Source organism: Haliaeetus leucocephalus, unplaced genomic scaffold, assembly GCF_000737465.1.
Source record: "Haliaeetus leucocephalus isolate CR32 unplaced genomic scaffold, Haliaeetus_leucocephalus-4.0 Scaffold246, whole genome shotgun sequence".
Lineage (NCBI taxonomy): Eukaryota > Metazoa > Chordata > Aves > Accipitriformes > Accipitridae > Haliaeetus > Haliaeetus leucocephalus.
Window position 1 is genome coordinate 193385 of NW_010972682.1, and position 20288 is coordinate 213672.

Consider the following 20288-nt stretch of genomic DNA (forward strand, 5'->3'; position numbering starts at 1 on the left):
GCACATTTCCCAGCTTCCTAACGCCCACGTGCCCAGCTTTACCCACCTATATGGCACTCACATCAACTCCAGGAGTCCCAAACCCTCCTTTGTCTCCAATGTTTCTCAGGCTGCTCATATTCCTGTGCAACACCAAGACCTTCCCTGGCTGGCAATCTCTGCCACCCAACAATCGTTGGCCCCTTCGAGCTGCCTCAACACACACAGAGGAAAAAAAGTTCACTCTTAAAAAAGGGAGTATAAAAACATCTGGGGCTTGATTTCCAACTCTTCCAGAGACTTATCATGTATCCAAAGTGATCTGTCAGCTCCTTTGTGCAGGATAAGTGCAGTAGGGCTGAAAGACACCACTACCAACATAAGAAGGCCAATTTGGAGCCCTTTGTATAGTTTGCAGGAGTTAGAAATACAAGACAAGGAGTAAGATAACACCAATTCAGATCCATAGCTGCAGATCCACGCTAGATTTACACCTGCCTGTCCCACTGGCCTCAACAAGGTGTAAATCCAGCACTCCCTTATCACTTCACCTGATAGAAGCCTATGTAACCTCAATGAAGTCAGTGATGCTGCACCACTTTATCCTCCCCATACAAGCTCTCCCAGTGGGTGACACTGTTTTAAGTCCCAGTTCCTGAAGTCAGGGCAACATGGAAGAACAGTTGCTCTCCTAGTTCAAATCAAAGCTCTAGCCAACAACAGAAAACACTCAAAAACTGCGACTCCAAAACACTTGCAAACTAGACAAAGGGGAACAACTCCAAACGTCTTTTTCTTTTAAAGCAATGGACCACAAGGCACTAAAAAAGTCCTGAAGTTCATTTAGCCTTGGATTTGCCCAGGAGGACACCTGCAACTTAGCACCATGCAACACGTTTACCCCTCTTAAGACCCAGACTCGAGCTAGCATCAGAGAAGCCCTTTGCTCCCATAAACAGACTGCTGTTCAGTCTCCATGTCAGTGCTTTCTCCAACCTAGTTTTGAGTGCACCAAGGTGGTGTGGAGTCTCTGGATGAAGCAGAAGGACTCCATCCACACATGCTCTGCTGACAGCTTCCCGGACAGCCATCTCATACTCACGGCAACAAACACCTATGGGACATGTTCTGACCCGAGTGCTGCATTCAGTTCTCCCTGGAGGATTCGCCCACGTACATATCTGGAGTGTGCTCTGCAGATTATACAACACATGTTATCTAGGGCAACAATGACAAGTGGATCCAGAGAAAAGCCCCTAACTTTGCAAGGTCCTGGAGGATCTCAGTTGGACCAAGGTAGAGGATTCAGTGGTTGGCAGGATTGAATTTCAATACAAAATGCCTGACTGTAACCCAGAAACATGAACTTCCACCTTGCTGGAAGTTTCTCAGTCCTTGATGAGACCTTAAATAGAGCAAGAAGCAACTCAGGGTCCCATCTTTGAATTTATAAGCCAGCCCTTGACCGCAGCAATGTTCCAGCCCTCTGCACTGGTTAAAAACCTGGCTCACAACTGGGAATTGCCTCTTGGCTGCACCTCTGTTCACCACTTAGTTCTGGGAATGGTCAGCATTTCAATCTCTCCTTCCTAAAGCGGGCTGATCTGTTCCAATCCTATTGCCACCCCGACCAGGAAAGACCCTCAATTCTTCACTCAAGCAAAGAAAACAACCCACAGCAGCCTGGCTGTGCTTGTAAATCCAGGTCCTCCAGCTGCACAAGGAAGAGGCAGCATCAGCATAGAAAGACTTACATTGCTCCTGAGCCTCCTAAAACCCTGCTATCATCATAGCTCCAATTCCAAGATTAACCCTGGGTTTCTACCTGAAGCAGGTACTTGACAGCTCTAAGAGGACAGAGCTGTTGGGACCAGCCTGCAACTGTATTGAGGATGTTGCTGTCCATAAGCAGCAGAGCTGACAAATTAAGACTAACTTCATCCTGACTGTTCTCAACGCCATGCCATCACCTTGCTCCTGATTTATGCTGCTATTAACAAGCACTGGCATCTGCCCCTTCTCTGCCAGCTTAAACCTAAGTGGAATAAGCAAAATTTCAGTGAGCATTGCTACAGCAGTATAGTGGGACTAGACTCCCTGTGGATTTTATGGGAGCTGGACTGGGCCCCTCTGAGTGTTACCTTTGTGCCAGTTTTTCTGCAATTTACTGAGAAGCTTTTTGCGAAGCATCCCAGCCATGCAAAGAATGGGGTGGGGATGTTTTGACATGGAGTCTTGGATCACTTACAGATCCCACCCAGGTCCCTCCATGCTCACCTTCTAATGTTCTCTATGTGCTCTTGTTTCTCAATAACATCAAGCAGAGAGCAATTCAGATAGCGTGATTTAAGAGAAAACAGACTGCAGGGAGCAGACATTGCACAGACCAGAGTGAATATGCACAGCTATCAGGCCCAGGCACAATCTGTGGATGTGAATACAGCATCTGAGGCTACACCTGCATGTGTTCGTGTGTGCACAAACATCTACATGCACAGATGTGTGCGGAAGTGTCCCTGAACCCCACTGCCTATCTGCATGGGCTGTGAAACTCAACTTTAAGCAATGCCACCACTTAACTGGAAATCTGAGGAGAGACTTGGCCTGGCAGCAAGAAAAGAGGAATGCTTGGGGCAGGTCCTGCCTGTTGGTTGGAGATGAAGGAAGGGCAGAAAGGCCCCTAATTAGCCCAAAGTGAATTTCCTTTGGCAGCATCAAGTGCCCTTTGCACCTCCAGCTGCTAAGCAGAAGGGACAAAACATTCTCCCTCACCAAAAAAAACACTAAGAGATACAGAATTTGTGCTGCCTAACCAGATGTATTTAGCATTAGATTCCTGATAGGTTAAGCTAATCCTGTGTACATCACTAACTTTAGTAAAGCAGAACCTCATCTTAGTGTGGTAGCTCAGCTCCAATTCACATCACCCCCCCCCTTATTTTCTTTGCTTCACATTTGCTCCAGGTGAAGTTAGAACCAAGGCTGACAACACTCCCTTATTCTTCAGTTAAATCCTAACCTGTAAGAAAAAATTCAAATTCTTTCTACATTTTCACAACAAACAGATGCTTCTTGCAAAAGAGAACAGACACATCTAACACACATGTACATGACTGTCCCTGTTCTCAGTGTTTATCATCTAAAAAGCCTTGCAGAATCACATTTGTTTAGTCTGCAGCGAGATCAGAATCCAGTTTTGGATGTGGATCTACATTTCACAACTGGCCTTTATTCCTCTAATGCACTATTCCAGCCTTTCCACCTGAATGCAAAAACCTGCAAAATTCAGCGGGTCTTCAGATCCGGAGCTCACCTGTTGAGCCATGAACTTCGCATTGATAGAACCCCTGGTGAAGGTGTCTGAAGCAGCCCTACAAAGCAGTGCTCCCTTCAGTTCTCAGACACTGGTGAGAGCTTTCCTGAATTCACAGGAATGTATTAGCCTTAGTAACAGTGCCCAGTTACAGTCCATGAACCATGCCAGGGAAAGACAGAAAGGCCAGAAGTGACTCTGGTACTCCTAAAAGGGCAACAACAAATTCAACTAGGTGTGCTGGGGTAGAAGTAACCTCCCGGCACACACATTCATGTCCCCCAGTCCATGCAAATACTGCTCTGAAGTAAGCAGAGTGATGGGGGCAGGCAGACGGCCCTTGGGCTGGGGAACCTCAGGGGACACAGCCAGCTCAGGCTTCTTTTTCCACCTCACTGGGAAAGGAGAATTCAGAGGCTGGGCCACCCAGCCCCAGAGGGCTTTGTCAGCATTGTTTGCAGCAGGGAGCAGGCTGTCGCCCCGCCTGGCGCTTCCCTTTGTGCATTTGCTGAGCTCTGATCTTACAGCGTCCATTGCCGTGGGGAGGGAACTGCTCGCAACCAGGGCAGACGGCTCCAACCTACTTTCGCTGGGTTTTGCGCAGAAGGCAAATCTTGCAGGCTTCAAAGCTTCCACATCAGCAAATTGTCTGACAAGCGCCTTCCCTGACATCTTGTCAAAGAAATGCCTATGTAAGGGAGGTTGGGGGGTGTGGTGGTGTTCTCTCATATGTGGAGGTGCCCAACTTCTGCATTATATCCAGGAACAGCTCATCTACCACCCCTTTCCTTTCCCCCAGCCCCTCAGGCCAAGACCAACCTGCTCTTTGCCATGTTCACTGCCCCCAAGTTCCTGTTTTGCCATCGTGCAACCACAGTGCAGGTGCCTCTGCCCCACAGCAGATGCACATGCAAAGCAGTTCCTGTGATGGGGGGAAAATAGGCCATTCTCCCATCTTATCATAACCAAATTTGTGTTTCTGTTGCATGATATCCATACACATATCAGAGAGAGAGGAACCAGGGTGAGCCGCTCTCCATGATCTCCCTCTAAGAGATCCAATGGCCTCTTTGCAATTCTCTGCTTTTTAAGAGTCAAAATCTTAAGACTACCCTTTAAGATGATATTACACAATGTGCTGCAAAAGCAACTGGTGGACTCAGTGGGCCCACCTGCAATCAAAACCCTGGACCCCGAAATCAAAACAGGGAGTTGAAATGAACCAGGTTCTGCATCAATCAGTTTCTCCACTGATGACAACTGTGACTGTCATCAAATGTACTTCTACAGGGTACATTAGGACCTCTGGAAACCTCCACGTACCTTCTCAGTACATGCCTCCTCTCCTCCCTGTCTCTACATATACACCTGCACATACACAACATTATCAGGTTTACTAGTGGCTTTATGAGCATTTACACACTCAATAAAACATTCTTTTGCCTTGCAGTTGTGCCAGCTCTTTGTAAATCCTTAATACTCTTCCTTTTGAACCTGGACAAGAATGAGGCCACCTCTACCAACACTGTTCGCTGTAGTTTATAGCTTACAACTCCTTAAAAAGACTTTCTTTCCTCACTCCTAAACCTCTACCCTTCTGAGTCATGCTCTGCACAGTGCCTGAAGTCAGCACTTCACACAAACCAGCTGAAGCTGGTCTTCAGAAAAAACGCAGACACATACATACAAAGCAGGGAACAGCTACCAGCCAGGACCTGCAGCCTTGGCAAAGAGCAGAGCGAACTTGTTGGTGACGGCACCAGCTAGAAATGCAGATCAAGAGAGAACACGGAGAAGCAGAGCAGCTCTCCGCTCTCCACCTCCCCTGAAGGCAAAGATCAGTGCTTGGGACACTAACTACTCACCTGGGAAACTTGCACCAGGGGAGAGAAAGGCCTAGCACAGGCCTGTTTTTTCCTTTGCATTACTCTATTCCTCAACCTACAGCTCAGGTAAATACATCCTTTGGCCTTGGGAATCCCCCCCAAATCAGATTTGCACTGATGTTATTCAAAGTCAGATGAGATTCCTACTTTCAGTATCAATAGTACAATCCTCAGGACAAAAAGAGCTCAAAATTACAAAAGCCAGGAGGTACCCCAGGAATACCTAATTTGATTCCCAAGTCTCATCCGGATTTACTCTCCTTTTCTTCCTCCCTCCTCTCCAAAGCAGTTACAAGGCTTACCACTCCTGTGAGGTCCCTGTTCCCTTTCACTGAGCCATTTCAGACAGTATCTTTTCCACTCAAGGCTGAATACTTCATTACAAATTCCCATGCTCTCAGGTTCAACATCTCTACTCTCTCACAGCTTTTCTATGACGGCAATGCTTGCCCTGAGCACTGTACAAGATGTCACAGAAGAAGCCACACTGTTTTGCAAAGTCCCACAGGCTGGTTGAGGCAAGGTAGAAAAGGTGCTTTCACAGGTCACCGTGGCTGCCCTGATCCAAGGACAAGGTTGTCCACAGAGGTGATCTGCAGTGGGCTCAGAAATGATCCAGGGCAAACCAAAAGCAGCTCTCTTCTGAGGCATTGTCCTGAGTAACAACTGTGGGTATTTTGAGGAAGAGACTAAGCAACACCTGTTTAAGCAATGGTTAAGATGTGGAGTTCGAACTCAACCTGAGTCAGCAAGGAATGCACTGCAGGTCCTGCTCTAGGGGCTGGAGGACAATAAATAATTCTGCATCTGCCCTACCTAGCCACCCCAGACAACAGGAGTCAGCGCTGGTCAGGCTGGGAATGTCCAGAGAATGCAGTGATTACTCCAGCAAACCAGTCCCAGGAGAACCAAGAGCCCTGGATAATAGCCACCACACACATTCCTGAAAAGCTCTCACAACTCTCAAATACTGTCCTGCTAATTCACTTGCCTCCATGCACTGGCAGCAACGAGGTCTAACCCCTGACATAATGCAACAGCAGCCCTACAGAGGAGACCTCCTGCCCTGGTACCGTTAAGGCACTGCAGCTGCAGGAAATTGATGTTCTCTAAGTAGAGAGTGACACCAGACCCCAAACAGGGCAGCTCACATCCAGCTCCCTTACTCGCTTTTATGCTCATGCTGTGTCACCTGCTCTGATGGGACGTGACAATGCTGGCTGTATTAGAAGGGTATGTTTAAACCTTCGCTCTTCGGTATGCTTTCGTCACAAAGGGAATTCTTCCCCAACACACAACCAAGGATCTCTTCCCTCACGCTAGCCACTTCACAGACAAGCTTTTCGCACCACCATCTCACATGCTTAAAACAGTGATCTTCTAGGAGGTAATTGAGATTAAAGGGACACAGAGAAAGAGATGAGCAGTCTCAAGGGCCAGCCAGGAGAGGAGCCGCCCTGCTTACTTCCTTTTGATCTCCGCAGAGAACACCACGGAGCTGCCCTTCTCTTTTGATGTGTCACCCTGCAGCTTGTTCTCTTGCAGGAGGGCAGGCCTGTTGCAGCATGACTGCTCCTGGATTTCAGCTGCTGGGGTAACAAAGCTGCGTTTCAGCAGCTTCTATGCGTTTCACAGACTTCAGAGTCACTGGGTTGACCCCAGGGGTGGAGGGGAATTGAGAAGGCCAAGGAGAGACATCACCCTCAGACTCAACTCTAACTAAATCCTTGTCACTCACATGAAAGATGCATAAATTACTAGTGCAACAATAAACCAGAATGAATTATTATGGAATCATGAAGCATTCCACACCAGGAAACAGAGCAGAGGATCTGCAGTGCCATGTCTAATCTTTGACCCACCATATACGACTCAGATGAAGAGGGTTTTAATCAATTACAAAGGCACTTATCTAAAGTGTGTTCTGCTGTGGAAACATGAGTAAGATCCCTCCTTACTTTCCCTGCTTCACAGCAAGGTCCCCACACTACAGGGAAGGAGCTTAGAAAGCTCTATTACTCTGAAAACATTATCACTCAAAATAAAACCTTCTGCTCAGAGTCAAGCTGCTCTGTGAAGGATCCAAGGATGGAGCGGTTTTGTTGCGAGTCAGGATAAAAATCCACGCAGCTGATAATAAGCATTTTATAAGCCTGATCTACAACTGATTGAACTCAGATTGTCTGGTCATAACAGATCAGGTCTGCATAGTATTTCATATTCACTCAAGAGCTTATCACACCAGATGTCAGGCTATGCTTCCCAGTGAAATAAAGAGTGCAAGATCACAGGTCCAAGGAAAGGAGCAGCTCACTCAAGTTCTGCAGCCAGCTGGTGACAAGCCTAAGAAAGGAACCCATACTTCCCAATCTAGAATGAAGCTCTTGAGATGTGAGCATTTTCAGTTCTCATAAGAACATTATAAGTATATACCAAACCCAGATCATGACCCCAAGCTTTCCTCTTCCAACTCAACACGCCTTCGGAGTCCAAACCTAGTGGATGACCCAGCTCTAAAGTAACAAAGACACTGCCACATAATTACATCCAAGAAACTCAAGCTTGAGCTGAGAACTGGTGGCAAGCCTTCTGCCCATAATGCTCCAAGGAATTTTTGTGCAAAGGCCTGTGGGGAACCAAACCTCCCGCCCATGTTAACGCAAGTGAATCTAATGAGAAAACTGAGGTGCCTGCAACAAAACCCTGAAGACTAAAAGAGCCCAGTGGCAGGACAAACTTCCCACACACTACTTACCTATCAACTTCTCCACTAGGTATGGAGAGACTGCATCTAAGCCTTGGAGACTCAAATAGACCATTCTCGCCTAGGCATCAAATTTAAGTGTACATGGCTAAGCCACATCCATTTCCATAATGAACAGGGCACAAGGAAGCAAGTTGCTAACCTTTTTGATCCCCTCTGACCTCCCCTGATCATTTGCAACAAGGCCAAATAGGACCAGCCTTCAGCACATGTCCAGAGTGAACCTCAGACTCATACGCTGGATTTGTGGTTGCTTTTCCACCAAGCCCCCCCCCCAACTCTGCCAAAAGGGCTCCGTTTCCTCACACCACCAGCTCACCTAACAAATCAAAAATTTGCAAGAGAACTGGCTTGCACCTGGTAGAGAAAAGCCATCATGTGTTTGGTTTGTGGCTGTTCTTTTCTCAGGTTTCCACACTGCCAGAAACAGACGCCCGTATTTCCAAGCGTTGACAACTCTCACTTTTCTCCTTTAATTCATGGGCAGTGAAGTGTCAGGAAGAACAAGAATGAACTTGCCCTCAACTGAGCAAAGGAAATAGAAAAATCTGCAGCTTCTGCCGTACAAGCTTGTAGTGACAAGTTGCTGGATTTCCAGCTAGAGGAAGCTGCTTATGGGAGCAGACTTGTTGTTGCCAACTCTCAGTTCCTAAACTTGATTCCCCCACTCTTGGGCTGGTCACACATTCTGAGGAAAGTTGAATTAAACCATTTTTAAACCATGTCACCATTTAGAAATGCTGATGAACAGTGTCTGCAAGGCTGTCAATATATATACGTGTAAGAAGGGAAGCAGACAGCAGGGAGATAGGTGCTTACAATAGTCATTTGCTCTGGCAGCTGTCAACATTAAACTGATAAAATTGCTGCTGCTGCACCATATTTATGCACTAAGCTTTTCCCCACTGAATCCAACATGAGAATCTAGGAAACAGTGAACTGTCTCTTAGCATAAGCAAAAGTTAAGACAAATAAAAAATAATAAAAAAGGGCTTCTGACTCCATCTAAATCTTACTTCCTACAAAGGCTGGAAGCAACTGCAGAATCATCCCGAAACTGGAACCTCCAAGTTCTCAGCCCCAACTTTGATGCTAGCTTACGCATAACTAGATGCTTCACCTCTTCTGCCTAGATTTTTCCATCCAAGGGGGATAGTTAGCTGCGACTTGCTACACAGCAGTGGTGTGAAACTTTATTAGTCAGAACACTTTGAAGGTATGGTACCTAATTAATATCTGAAGTGGCTGCAGTGATTATTATGAACAATGGCATAGCTCACAGCTGGTGATACAGCTCAGCTCATCAGTATTCTCAAAAGTGCTGTGCAAACATACAGCCAATACTCCACATCAGAAATCTCCACAGTGGTGGGCGGTTATCATTTCGTGGACGGAAAAAATGAGGCAAGGTCTGATGGAGCCCAGCAACAATCACAAACCACAGAGCATGGGAACTTTAAGAGGCACTCACATGGGAATTCCTCACTTGCTGCCAGGATGGAACAGAGCAGCAGTCTGACAGTCCCATCACAGTACCCTGCAATATTTTGGGTCTGTTTGGAAATGCTTAGCTATACATGCTCTGTGCAGGTGTTGAATTTAGCAGGCTCCTGTAAGGAACCATAGGGTTGGAGCTTTAAGGGTACCAATGAGCAAGCAGGATCTCTTAACTAACCCTCCAATGCACAGGCACACACAAATACCATGCCACATAATGAGCGAGCCACGGCAGCTATGGGACCTACACATCAGCACAGCCTGATGCCATACGCTCCCAGCTGAGTAGTGGAAGCACAGCCCTCCCTCTACATACGCAGGCAAGTTGCATCTCCCTCATTTCAGCAGCAGCAACCACCGCCAGGTTGGCCCCATCCTTGGATCACGGAGGTGATGAGCAAGCAGTACTTTCAGCACAGAGGTCTCTGCACCTTCCCTTAACCCAGGTACCCTGAACTCTACAAGCGTTACCACCCCCAGGACTCACACAAGCAAGGAGCATCTCCATTTCACCAGCTGTACAATGAACAATTACCAACCAACTTTGCAAAGTGCTCTCAGCAATAGGGAGCGGAAGTGTTGGTGTTAACCCTCATCTTTACTTTCATTCTTTCTTGCCTTCAGGAGACCTGGAAACACATTTTAGCCACATTGCAAAATGCAGAGAGAGTAGAGTATAAAAAAAAAAATTCTCCAGAGCCTTACATAAGCACTGCAGTTGAGATCCATAGGCTCTCTTCTGTCACTGTGTCATGGAGCTGGGTTCCCACCTGCCTCATCTCCTGACAGCTTCCTGGAGAGCAGAAGCAGCAAGGTGAAAAGAAAAGGAAGGGGATTTTTTCTCCTGTCTGCTAAAGGACTGACTCCATTTTGAGCTCCTTAGATTTGTGTTGACATTATTTTGAGCTGTATTTGTGGCAATATCCAAAGGATGAGAAACAAAACACACTGCTTTGCCAAAGCCAAACAGAGCTAATTTTGGAGCTCAGCCATTTCTGAGACAGTGGGACATATTGGTATTAGTGATTTAATAGTACAGACTTGAGAGACAAATAAGAAGTCATCATACTGTTACCTACACACTGGGCTGGTTTGCAGGTCTGTACATGGCCAGCATATAAAGGCTGGAAAAAAAAAAAACAGCCCACAATATTTCAACAAACAGCAGCCCAGAAGAATCCCCCAGGCAGATGCTGACCTGTCACTCAGTGTATAAGGAACATAGAACAGGGTCTCTTTGAAGGGGAAGGTCATTCTAGATGGGTGTAGGGGATGTCTCCTGTGTGTAAGTAACTCTTGGGTTGTCTACCTCCCTAGCAACTCTTCATAAAATTTTTCACAGGCAAATGTGTAAATCCCCAGAGGAAAACGAAAGGCAAGAAACCCTATTCACCCCTTTAAACTTGAGCACTGAAGAGATAAGTCCAGGTCTATTTTATAAATATTTCAAAGTTCAAAGAAAACAGCAACTAATATTGACACAACCCAACAGAAACATTCCAAGGGGCAAGGCTGTAGGTTGCGCGATACTCCAGTGCCACCAGCCGCACAACTCAGGAAAGAGCAGCTAAGCAGAACGAAAGGGGAGGCTGAGCTGCCTAGCAGCATCAGGTGAGCCAACAACCCTCAAGTCCATGGAGCTTACCCATAGATTACAATGAATGTCAGATGAGGTGCTTAATTACCAAAGTGATAAATGTTATAAGCTGCAAGAGAGATCAGGCACTTGGGTGAACCCTCAGGAAAATATATGACAAATTGGTGCTCCTTTCTCTCCCACAGGAATAGTGAAATCAGCCCAGACTTAAGTCTTCTTTAAGAAAATTAACAACCACCACCACCAGGGAAGGTACATTTGTCTGCAGCTGAGAAGGCAGAGAAGCTCAGTGGGAGTCCTAAACATTTTCTACATAGCAGAACACTGGAAGCTGCATTATGTGAAAAGCCTCAAAGCCTCTCTGTGACCCTACTCAGTCCCTTTAAACACAGGTATGTGCACACATGCTTTTTTCACACGTCCATCCATGGATCCCAGTAGTTTTTCATCCAGAAGGCTGTGGCCAGCCAGCTGGAACATTCACATGCTTCACTCTTTCATCTGAGCTCATTGTGGAAGAAATCAAAGCTTTCTTCCCCCCACCCGCACCCCTCCCTCCACTATCACTACATGAGTAAATAACAAGGAAGTCCCAGTAAGAACACAAAGTAAAATGCAATCCAAGTTTTTCCTCTGCCCCTGCTCACCTGGGCAGAACTGCTAGACAAGAGCACCTCCTGGAGGAGACGTCCTCCTCTTTCCTCTTTCTCTAGGGCTGAGCTCTCGTGACACAACGCTTGCGGCACGTACCTGGGCTTCCCTCTCACTTCGCAGTAGTGGAACCTAGAAATTTGTAAGAGTCATCAGTTCTCTCTTTCTGTGTCACAGTCTACCCAAGTGAGGTTTTTAATCTGTTTAGACAACACTGTGAGTCCTACTTACTATCAAAGCTAACAAAACCACTATGTATGACCTAAAGGTAGCAGAGATATTAAAATGAGAAAAATGAGTTAAAATAAGACATTTTGCTCAAGTTTTCTTTCTTCCTAGATTTTACTGAAGAAAAAAAACAACCCACAACCCAGTGAAAGTTGTAATACTTCAACCTTAGCCAAGCATAGCTTCAAACTTACCAAAGTCTCATCTGAGCCTATAAATAAAACGAATTATAAACTCAGTTACCTGGGACTGCTTAGGTGTTGAAAACAATGTGAACAAAAAGAAAGATTAAAAAACCCAACACAGTATTACAATAAAATTAAGTTATTTTTATTTCAAGGATATTATTACAAAAAACGCTCACTCTGTTATACACTTAAATGAACACACGCCCTACCATAGAAAGCCCTCACTCCACAGAAAGATCACATCACTGTCAACCTCCAAAGCATACTTCAGGCAAGCCCCATCTGCAAAGGTGCATTGATCACAGCCTGACCAGTATCACAGAATGGTTTGGGTGGGAAGGGACCTTTAAAGGCCATCCAGTCCAACCCCCCTGCCATGAGCAGGGACACCTTCCACTAGACCAGGTTGCTGCGAGCCCCGTCCAGCCTGACCTTGAATGTTTCCAGGGGTGGGGCACCTACTGCCTCTCTGGGCACCCTGTCACCCAGACACCCTCTGCAACAATCCAACTCACTTGTTCATAGCTGGTAAACCAGGCTATGTGTTTTCCAAGAGCATTTTAAACAGAAAACATGACAAGAAGCAGAACGACGAATGCATCGCACGGGTCAACAGAAATGTTCCCTTTCCTTGAAAAGCCCCAGGGACAAAAAAGGCATGTTCTCTCTTCTTCCAGGGAATATTCTTGGTACACATAGAAAGCACGTATGTAGCAACTTTGATTTCAAGAGCACTTTCTAGGAACAGCAGTCTCAGAACCCACAAGGTAGGTTAAAACCACCATCACATTTTGCAGATAGAAAAAAAAAAAATAAAAAAACATCACAGACATTACTTGCCTCAAACTCCCTAGGTCGGTCAAGGTCTGGTCCCAATAGGGATTTACAAATTCCTAGATCTGACCCTGTAAACAGCAAGCAGCTCCTTGCCTGTGAATTCATGAATGTCAGAAGCCATTTGTCAGTCACTGCTCCTGTTCTGAAGACTCCCTGCCCTCACGATTTGAGCCATTTGATTTAAAAAGCAGGAGGCTTCTGTCCCAGCTGGTGCTCCCAAAGCAGCACACCAGCTCCATGGCGCAGTCCTTCGTTAAGATCTGGGTTATCCTCTCCGCCATATCCCCATTAATAGCAAGAGATCGGAAGTGATCAAAGTCATTTCTGCCCAGCTTCCGAAGGCGGCGTGCAGCTGCCCTGTAGCACTTCCACGGCTGAGGTTCAATCAGCAGGTACTTGCACAGAGAGGAGAGGAAGGACAGGAACTCCATCAGGCCACTATCCCCATGATTCAGGTGGATCCACATGGTCACAGACATGCAAAAACCGATGTCAAAGGTGGAGCGGCCAAAACGGCCCAGGTAGGAGCGCAGGATTGGCTCCCGGGCACTGGAGTCCATGATGTCCAGGTTGGCAAAGGACATGGAGGCAGGAAAGGGGCTGCACTGCTGAGCCCTCTCAATCAACACTGGATCAATGTCACAGCACAGAAGGTTTAGATCCTTTCCAGCTGCAGGCTGGTCCAGGCAGCCTTTGCTCTCCTGAAGGCCAAGGAGATGCCTGTACAGAGCCACACTTAGCTCCTGCAAAAAGGAAAACAACAGGGGTTCACAGGGCCTGCTCTGCTTCATTAACACATACTAAGCACATAGGATCCCACTCCTAGCAGCAAGGTATGAGCACCAACTCAGAGCTTTCTCTTGAAAAAGTTCAGAACAACCACCTCACCAACAATCTTCCTTTCTGCAGCAAAAAGCATCGCGGTAGCCCTGACTACCAGAAAGTCAACCAGAGATTGGAACATCACCCCACACTCGGGGTTTTGCTCCAAAAACGATGGGAAAGATGAGTTTTAGTAACAGGAATCTTGCTGGATTATCCCCATCCAACGTCAGGATGAAGGCTTCACTGGCTTCCCTAAGTGAGCTCCCTACTGACAGAGGTATATATAATGCCTAATTTAGAGTAATAAATTTCTTCTGCTGCTGCTAAAGTAAGACATTCCCTGACCATTAGATTGTAGCATAAGATAGTTAACATGAGAGCTTTCCTTCAAATTGCCTTTCACAGAGTGCGCCACTAAGTGGAAAGCGTATTAATCTTTCATTAAACAGATCCGATGAAGTTCCTGAATGGCATCGGCTCTGAGCACAAAGCCCACACAAGCAGGCAGAGTGTCCTCTAGTGGTGAAAGTCTCTGCATCTCAAAAGAACTGGACAGAACATTTTTACCTGACCTGTTTTACAAGTTCACCTGAAATAGGATCTAGAGTTGTCCTTTAGATAATACCTTAGGTAGACTTTCAAACCTTCTGGCTGGGGCTGGGGGAAGAGGAGCCATGGAAACAGCAGTACTCTTGTCCCCAGCCAGAATGCAATTTCATTCTGAATGAATAATTATTTCTAAGTTAATACATTGATAAAGTTGCCATCTGAAAAAAAAAAAAAAAACCCTGAAAAAAAAATCTTTAAACATAGTTAAATTAAACATTGCACCAGTATACATCAGAGATGCACAGATACTTCTGAATTACAACACAGCAAAGCTGCACACTGAGGAAAAGCCATGAGAAAAAAGCAGAACTAGGTAAAGAAAGAGAAGGAACTTTCAAAATAGGAAATTCTATGAGATTCACCAGCTCTGTCACAAGACCTTCAAGAGCATGCGACCAGGACTTTAGTTTCAAGTTCTGTCTCATGGATAAATGACGCAATATACACAACAAATTATGGTTTCTAGCTTCAGGGTTGTCCAGTTCACCTGCTCTTATGGCAGTCCTATAGTGGCTCTCTGGTGCTCGGGACATGCAGCAACCCAGGGCACTGCAGGCTTAGGCCTCAGTGGGAAAGAGGACAGAGCCACCAACTCAGCTTCCTAAACCAATTCAACAACACAACCAGCTCCGCTCCACCCTGCCTTCACCCCAACCTTCACCCTCCTCTCACAGGGGACCTGCAGAGGGGGCTTCCCACAAACCGATGATCTCCTGACCCCCACCAGTCTCATGCTGCACCCAAGTCCTGCTTTCCCACCCTGCCTTTTACACAGGCTCATCCCTGTCCCTGGCTGCTATCCCTGCCCCATCCAGGCTGTTTCATTCCTCCCCAGCCGCCCAGGTCAGTGCTTTCCCCAGCCTTCCCCACTGCTCCCCAAGACTCCAGGCTGCTGCCCCCACCCAATCTTCTCAGTCTGCCCCATTCTTGCCCACCATCCCATGGAGTGCCTCCCCCAACCTTCCCAGTCTTCCCTCCAACATCCCAGGTCATTGCCTGCCCCAGCCTCCCCATTCTGCCCCAATGCCCCCAACACTCCACACCAGTGCCTCCCCACCTTTCCAATGCACCTCCCAACACCCCAAGCTCCTGCCTCCCCCAGTCTCCTCCGTTTGCCACACTACCTCAGGTCACTGCCTTTCCCAGTCTTCCCAGTTTGCCCCACTGCCCCCCTCCCAGGTCCTCGCCCCCCATTCCCCCCCGACCAGTGCCTCATCTGCAATCTTTTCCATATGCTGGACTGTCCCGCAGTACCCCAGAGAAAGGCCTCCCCAGTCCACCCCACTGCCCCCCAATACCACAAACCGGTGCCTCCCCCCAGTCTTTCTCACAGCCTCCCTAAACTCCAGACCCGTACCCCTCCTCCATCTTTCTCACCTCTCCCCAATACTCCAGACCAGCGACTCCCCCCAAATCTTTCCAGCCTTCCCCCCACAGCCCAGACCACCACCCCAGCGTTTCCCCTCACCCCAAGCCTGCTGCCCCGCGGCCTCCCCCTCCCGCTGCCCACCGAGGCGGCCTCTTACCCCCGAGTTGCACCCCACATCGAGCCCCAGAAGCGGGCGGGCCGCGGCGGGGAACAGGCTCTGCAAGAGCCCGCCAGGCAGGAGGCTGACTCGCCCCTCGGGCGGATGGAAGCGGGAATAATTAGGGAAGTTGCCATAAGGAGCAGCGCCAGGCTCCAAGGCTGGAGACCCTTCACTCATGGGCGCCGCCATTTTTCCCTCTGCACCGGGCGGAAACCGGAGGCGAGCAGAGGAGTTCCGGGGAAGAAAAGTTCCGGGGGGGGGTCGCGCCTGCGCATAGCGGAGGCGGAGCTGGAGCGGGGGGACGGGGATGAGGGCCAAGGCCACCCTCCCTCTGCCAACACCAGCCTGCCCGGGTCCATCTGAGTGAAAAGAAGAATTCTGAGAGATTTTGTGTAAAAACACCCTGTCTGGGACCCGGCACGACGGTTCCAACCACCCAGGTGTCACCTTTGGCCCGGCCATCTTTGCCCTTTGCCCCAGCGTTGCCATGGCGATGCTGCGGCCTAGCGTGAGGACGCAGGCCTTTGGGGGGGGATGTTGGGGTCCCCAGCCCAGGGCACCTCTGCAGCAGGGCCCTGGAGGAGCCCCCACCCCCAGAGAACCAAGCCACGTCCAAAGAGCGGTGTCAAATAAAGCCAGGAACTTTATCTCAGCTTTCGCTCAGTGCCGCTGTCAAAACCCGCCTGAATCTGGGCAACCCAACCTCGGCCAGCGCTTTACCTATTTAGAAAAGCTTTTACAAACTTTTATGAAAATACTATTTACACACAAAAATAATATATAAATGTTATTTAAATCGCATTTAAACATACGATTGCCCAGGCCCCCATAGGCAGGATGTTTTACAGCAGAAGAAAATGAAAACTCTCAGTTCAAGGAGGAAAAGAGTTGGCATGGGGGAGGTTTTAGAGTCAAGTTGACACAGGGAACCTGGATTTCATTTTATGCTGTTGTTTTTAATCACAGCGTGAAGAGCAGAGGGCGCCAGGAGCTCAGAAATGCAGGTGAACGACTCCTACCTGAATCAAAGCCCTTCTCGCTTTTTTTTCTTGCCATGGAAGAAGCAGCAGGGATCAGCAGGGATTCCCCCACACTGTAGCAAGGCCTGTGCAGAGTTGGCATCGAGAGTCCATCCTTCCTCAAAATACCTCAAGCATGGAAGGGAAGGAAGGCAGAAAGACATGCAAAAGTAAACAAAATTTTCCCCCTTCTCCAGGTAGTGGAATTCAGGTTTCTTGAGGTCTCCTCTGACCCTCTCTGGCTGTACTTGGGTCCCCCAAATTCCTGTCCTGTTTGCTATAGGCACAGGAAGCACCACGATCCCTTCCTCTTTCCAGCATCCTTCGCAACCTGATGAATCTGCTGGTGTTCTTCCTTGACCCACATCCTTGCAACCTACCTCCGAGTGGTCCCACTTCAATTAAGCCAAATGAATTTTTGCCCCGTTCCTCAAGAGCCAAGTGTTGAAATTTGACTGAATCATCAGCCTTTTATCCCATTTGTGGTAATTACAGGAAGAGCTAATGAAGCCTCATATAAATGCTCATGGCCACCTCATTTTTTGCACGGAAATGCTCCACTTCAGTTACTTTTTCCACAGATGCTGTCCCACAACAGAGCATTACCCAGCAAAACACAGGGCAAAATATTTTCTTGCTGCAGAAAATGCAACTGTGGACAGGAAAGCCCACAGTGGCTGTACCACGCTGTTTAGCCACACTTCTTCGGAAACAAATCTCACACCCGCCTTTTGGGCACAGCTCCTTCAAAAGCACAGAGATCTGTTGCAGCAAGATGCTGCAGTTGAGACTTCTGTCCTCCGAGAGCTCTGACAGCCTGGACTGATCAGCCCTTCAGAGCTAATGGAGAGAGAGATGAGTTTTCACCTCCCAGTGTAGGCATTAATTTAGGTCAGGTGAATTGCTCTCTGGAGGCATTTCTTTTTCCCATTGACTCTAGAGAAAGCTTAGTACATCAGCTTGCTCTCCAGAGCTACAGAAAATGCTCTCTAAGCAGGTGCCTTGCTTACATCCACTTGTTTTTTAATCCTGTGGCCACTTAAACCAAGCCTAAGAGACAACAGGATCCTCACCCAAGGAGCCCTTTGGCCCTCAGTTCTGAAATGCTTCTCATGCATGATGCCTCTGCTGGAGTCATGTGCATTTTATTACTTTGTGTAGGATGTGTTCCTTAGTCATAACCAGAGAAGGGACAGCCTGGTCTCCATTAAAACTTTAGGCCATGCCACATCATGCCTCAATCTTGTCTATGTTTTCTGTTTTAAGGGATTGAAGCACCAGCTGTACAACCAGACCTTCCTTCAGCTGTACTACAGTAACAAGACCTCACAACAGCAATAACAGTTTTGCAACAATTTATTAGCAATGTTCAGAGAAAATACAAAATCCTATTTACAATGAAATCATAAGAATGGTCAGACAAAAGGAGCAGGGGGATACAGAGCCAGGGTCGGGATGATGCACACCTCAGGTAAGGGACATCCACACAGAAGAAGAGAAGCAGACCTGCACATGCCCTGCGCAGATGGTCGGGGAACCCAGAAGGAACATGCCTATAGCTATATCCCACTACTAAACTTGTGTTACTTGGCCTCATGAGGACTTCCACCTCTCTGAGCATGTACGTGTTACTGCTTCAGTCTGAGTGCTTTTGGTAGGTCTGGCTTGGATGGACTGCAAGCCATGGGGTCAGTGTAGAAGAGGGACCAGGACACATGCAAGAAGGGAGCCCTGTGGAGGGGCATAGGAGGGCAGCGAGCCATCCCCACTCAAATGGCCTGGAGATGGAGCAGGTGCCATGCAAGCTTTTCCCACGCAGGAGCAGAAAGCCAGGACATAGCAGCAGCTCAGGCAGCAGCAAAGTTACTCCACACCAGAAGGAAAAAGAGCAAGAGATCCAGAGTGGGCTGCAGATCCGTGTTCTCCTCCCCAGGGTCCCAGGCTATGCAGAGCCAGTTTGGAGGAGTCCTGGTGCAAAAAGGAGGGCTGCAGAGCTCTGGTCTAGATTGTCCTCCAGAGAAGGACTTTTAGGACAATTTCAGAGTCAGAACTCATCACATAATTCCACACTCCCTCCTCAAAAGCTGGAAAGTAGAAATACCTACAAGGCCTTTTGCTGTGAGAAAAAAAAAAAAAAAAAAACAAACCAAAAAAAAACCAAACCCGCACAGCCAGTCTGCTAAGATATTTCAGAAGTGCCTACATGGGTCTGAGCCAGAAAATTCCCTCTTTAAATTCCTATTTCATAAACTTTTAGAATACCTCCCATGTTGTCCTCTCTCCCAGTTCTGCCCACTCAGCAATTCAAGGCCCTTGTTTCTTCTCTACAATGCACTGCAGAAATCAGTGGATCATGAACTTAATGCTGTCATCACTTAATAGTTTCCTTTATCCCTAAAAAGATTTTGGCTTTGGGATCTTTTTGTTTGTTTGGGGGAGGAAGGTAAAGTGGAAAGCATCAGTTGTGCTCCTGTGTGACCATTGACAAGGTCAGTGCAGCCACAGAGGGACTGAAGCATTTTTACCCTCTGCACAACAACTTTTCTCTGCCCAGCTCGGGGCATTGAACACGTGTGGTGGGAGGATAAAACATGTGAAGGGTAAAAGCCAGGGCAGCAGCAGAGGAGGAATGTGCAGTACGGAGCATTTTGGCATAGCCTCTCTCTAACACGCAGGGATTGCTAGAGGCAGCTCAGTGACGCACTTGCCCTGGCATTCCCAGAGAGATTGAAGATACAGGTTTCTATCAGCAGGAAGGATCACTTTTTAAATAAGAGCAAAAGGCCTCTTATCTCCACCTGGAGCTTTACAGTTAGAAATTAGCCAGCTAATCCCCAAACAGGGGAATGCGAGCAAGGGGAAGATGGAAAGTTACCTGAGCACTTGGAGGTATCCAGTGCTCTCACCAACATCCCCGTTTGGGGGAGCAAAACTGGAAAATGGCCAGAGCAAGAGACCACATCGATGTTTGCTACAAAGCAGTACCCATTTTGAACAACAGGCATTCACCCTGGCCTCAGTCTCTGGGTAGTAACCACTTAGGACCATTAATCTTGAGCAACCAAGACAATTTTGTGAAGGCATCAGATCCTTATAATGGGTCAGAGGATCTCAGCCACCCGTTTCCCACATCAGATGGTGCCTGGCTTTGCACAGGCTCTGAAGATCAGCCTCTTTCATCAATTCTCTGCCAACAATCCTTACATGAGATCACAACCCTCCCAAGTGAAAGGTCACACTTCTGAGAGAACTGACATACATGGCCCCCTTGGGTGGGAAGGTGAGCCCACAGCCGATGGTCCTGCTATCCCGCTCTGGGAAGGAAAGAAAGCGCATACTCAGCCCCACAGCCAGGTGCAAAGGATA

At 47.7% G+C, this 20288-nt stretch overlaps 2 protein-coding genes across 3 annotated transcripts in view; both read right to left on the reverse strand.

The window, feature by feature from the left end:
* The window catches only part of LOC104832367 (keratin, type II cytoskeletal cochleal-like), a 62800-nt gene extending 46872 nt beyond the window's left edge, over nucleotides 1-15928 (reverse strand). For both annotated transcript variants that reach the window (XM_010568501.1, XM_010568499.1), the window contains exons 1-2: nucleotides 15901-15928; nucleotides 11684-11819 (exon numbers count right to left, since the gene is read on the reverse strand). The gene's annotated coding sequence lies outside the window, so the exon portion shown is untranslated. The remainder of the gene's footprint in view (nucleotides 1-11683; nucleotides 11820-15900) is intronic.
* On the reverse strand, nucleotides 12949-16089 carry BCDIN3D (BCDIN3 domain containing). The gene is made up of 2 exons (XM_010568497.1): nucleotides 15901-16089; nucleotides 12949-13683 (listed from the first exon to the last, which is right to left on the reverse strand). Exons 1-2 carry the CDS (start codon nucleotides 16078-16080, stop codon nucleotides 13069-13071), a joined length of 795 nt encoding a protein of 264 aa, XP_010566799.1. The 5' UTR covers nucleotides 16081-16089; the 3' UTR covers nucleotides 12949-13068.
* Between the last annotated feature and the right edge of the window lie 4199 nt (nucleotides 16090-20288).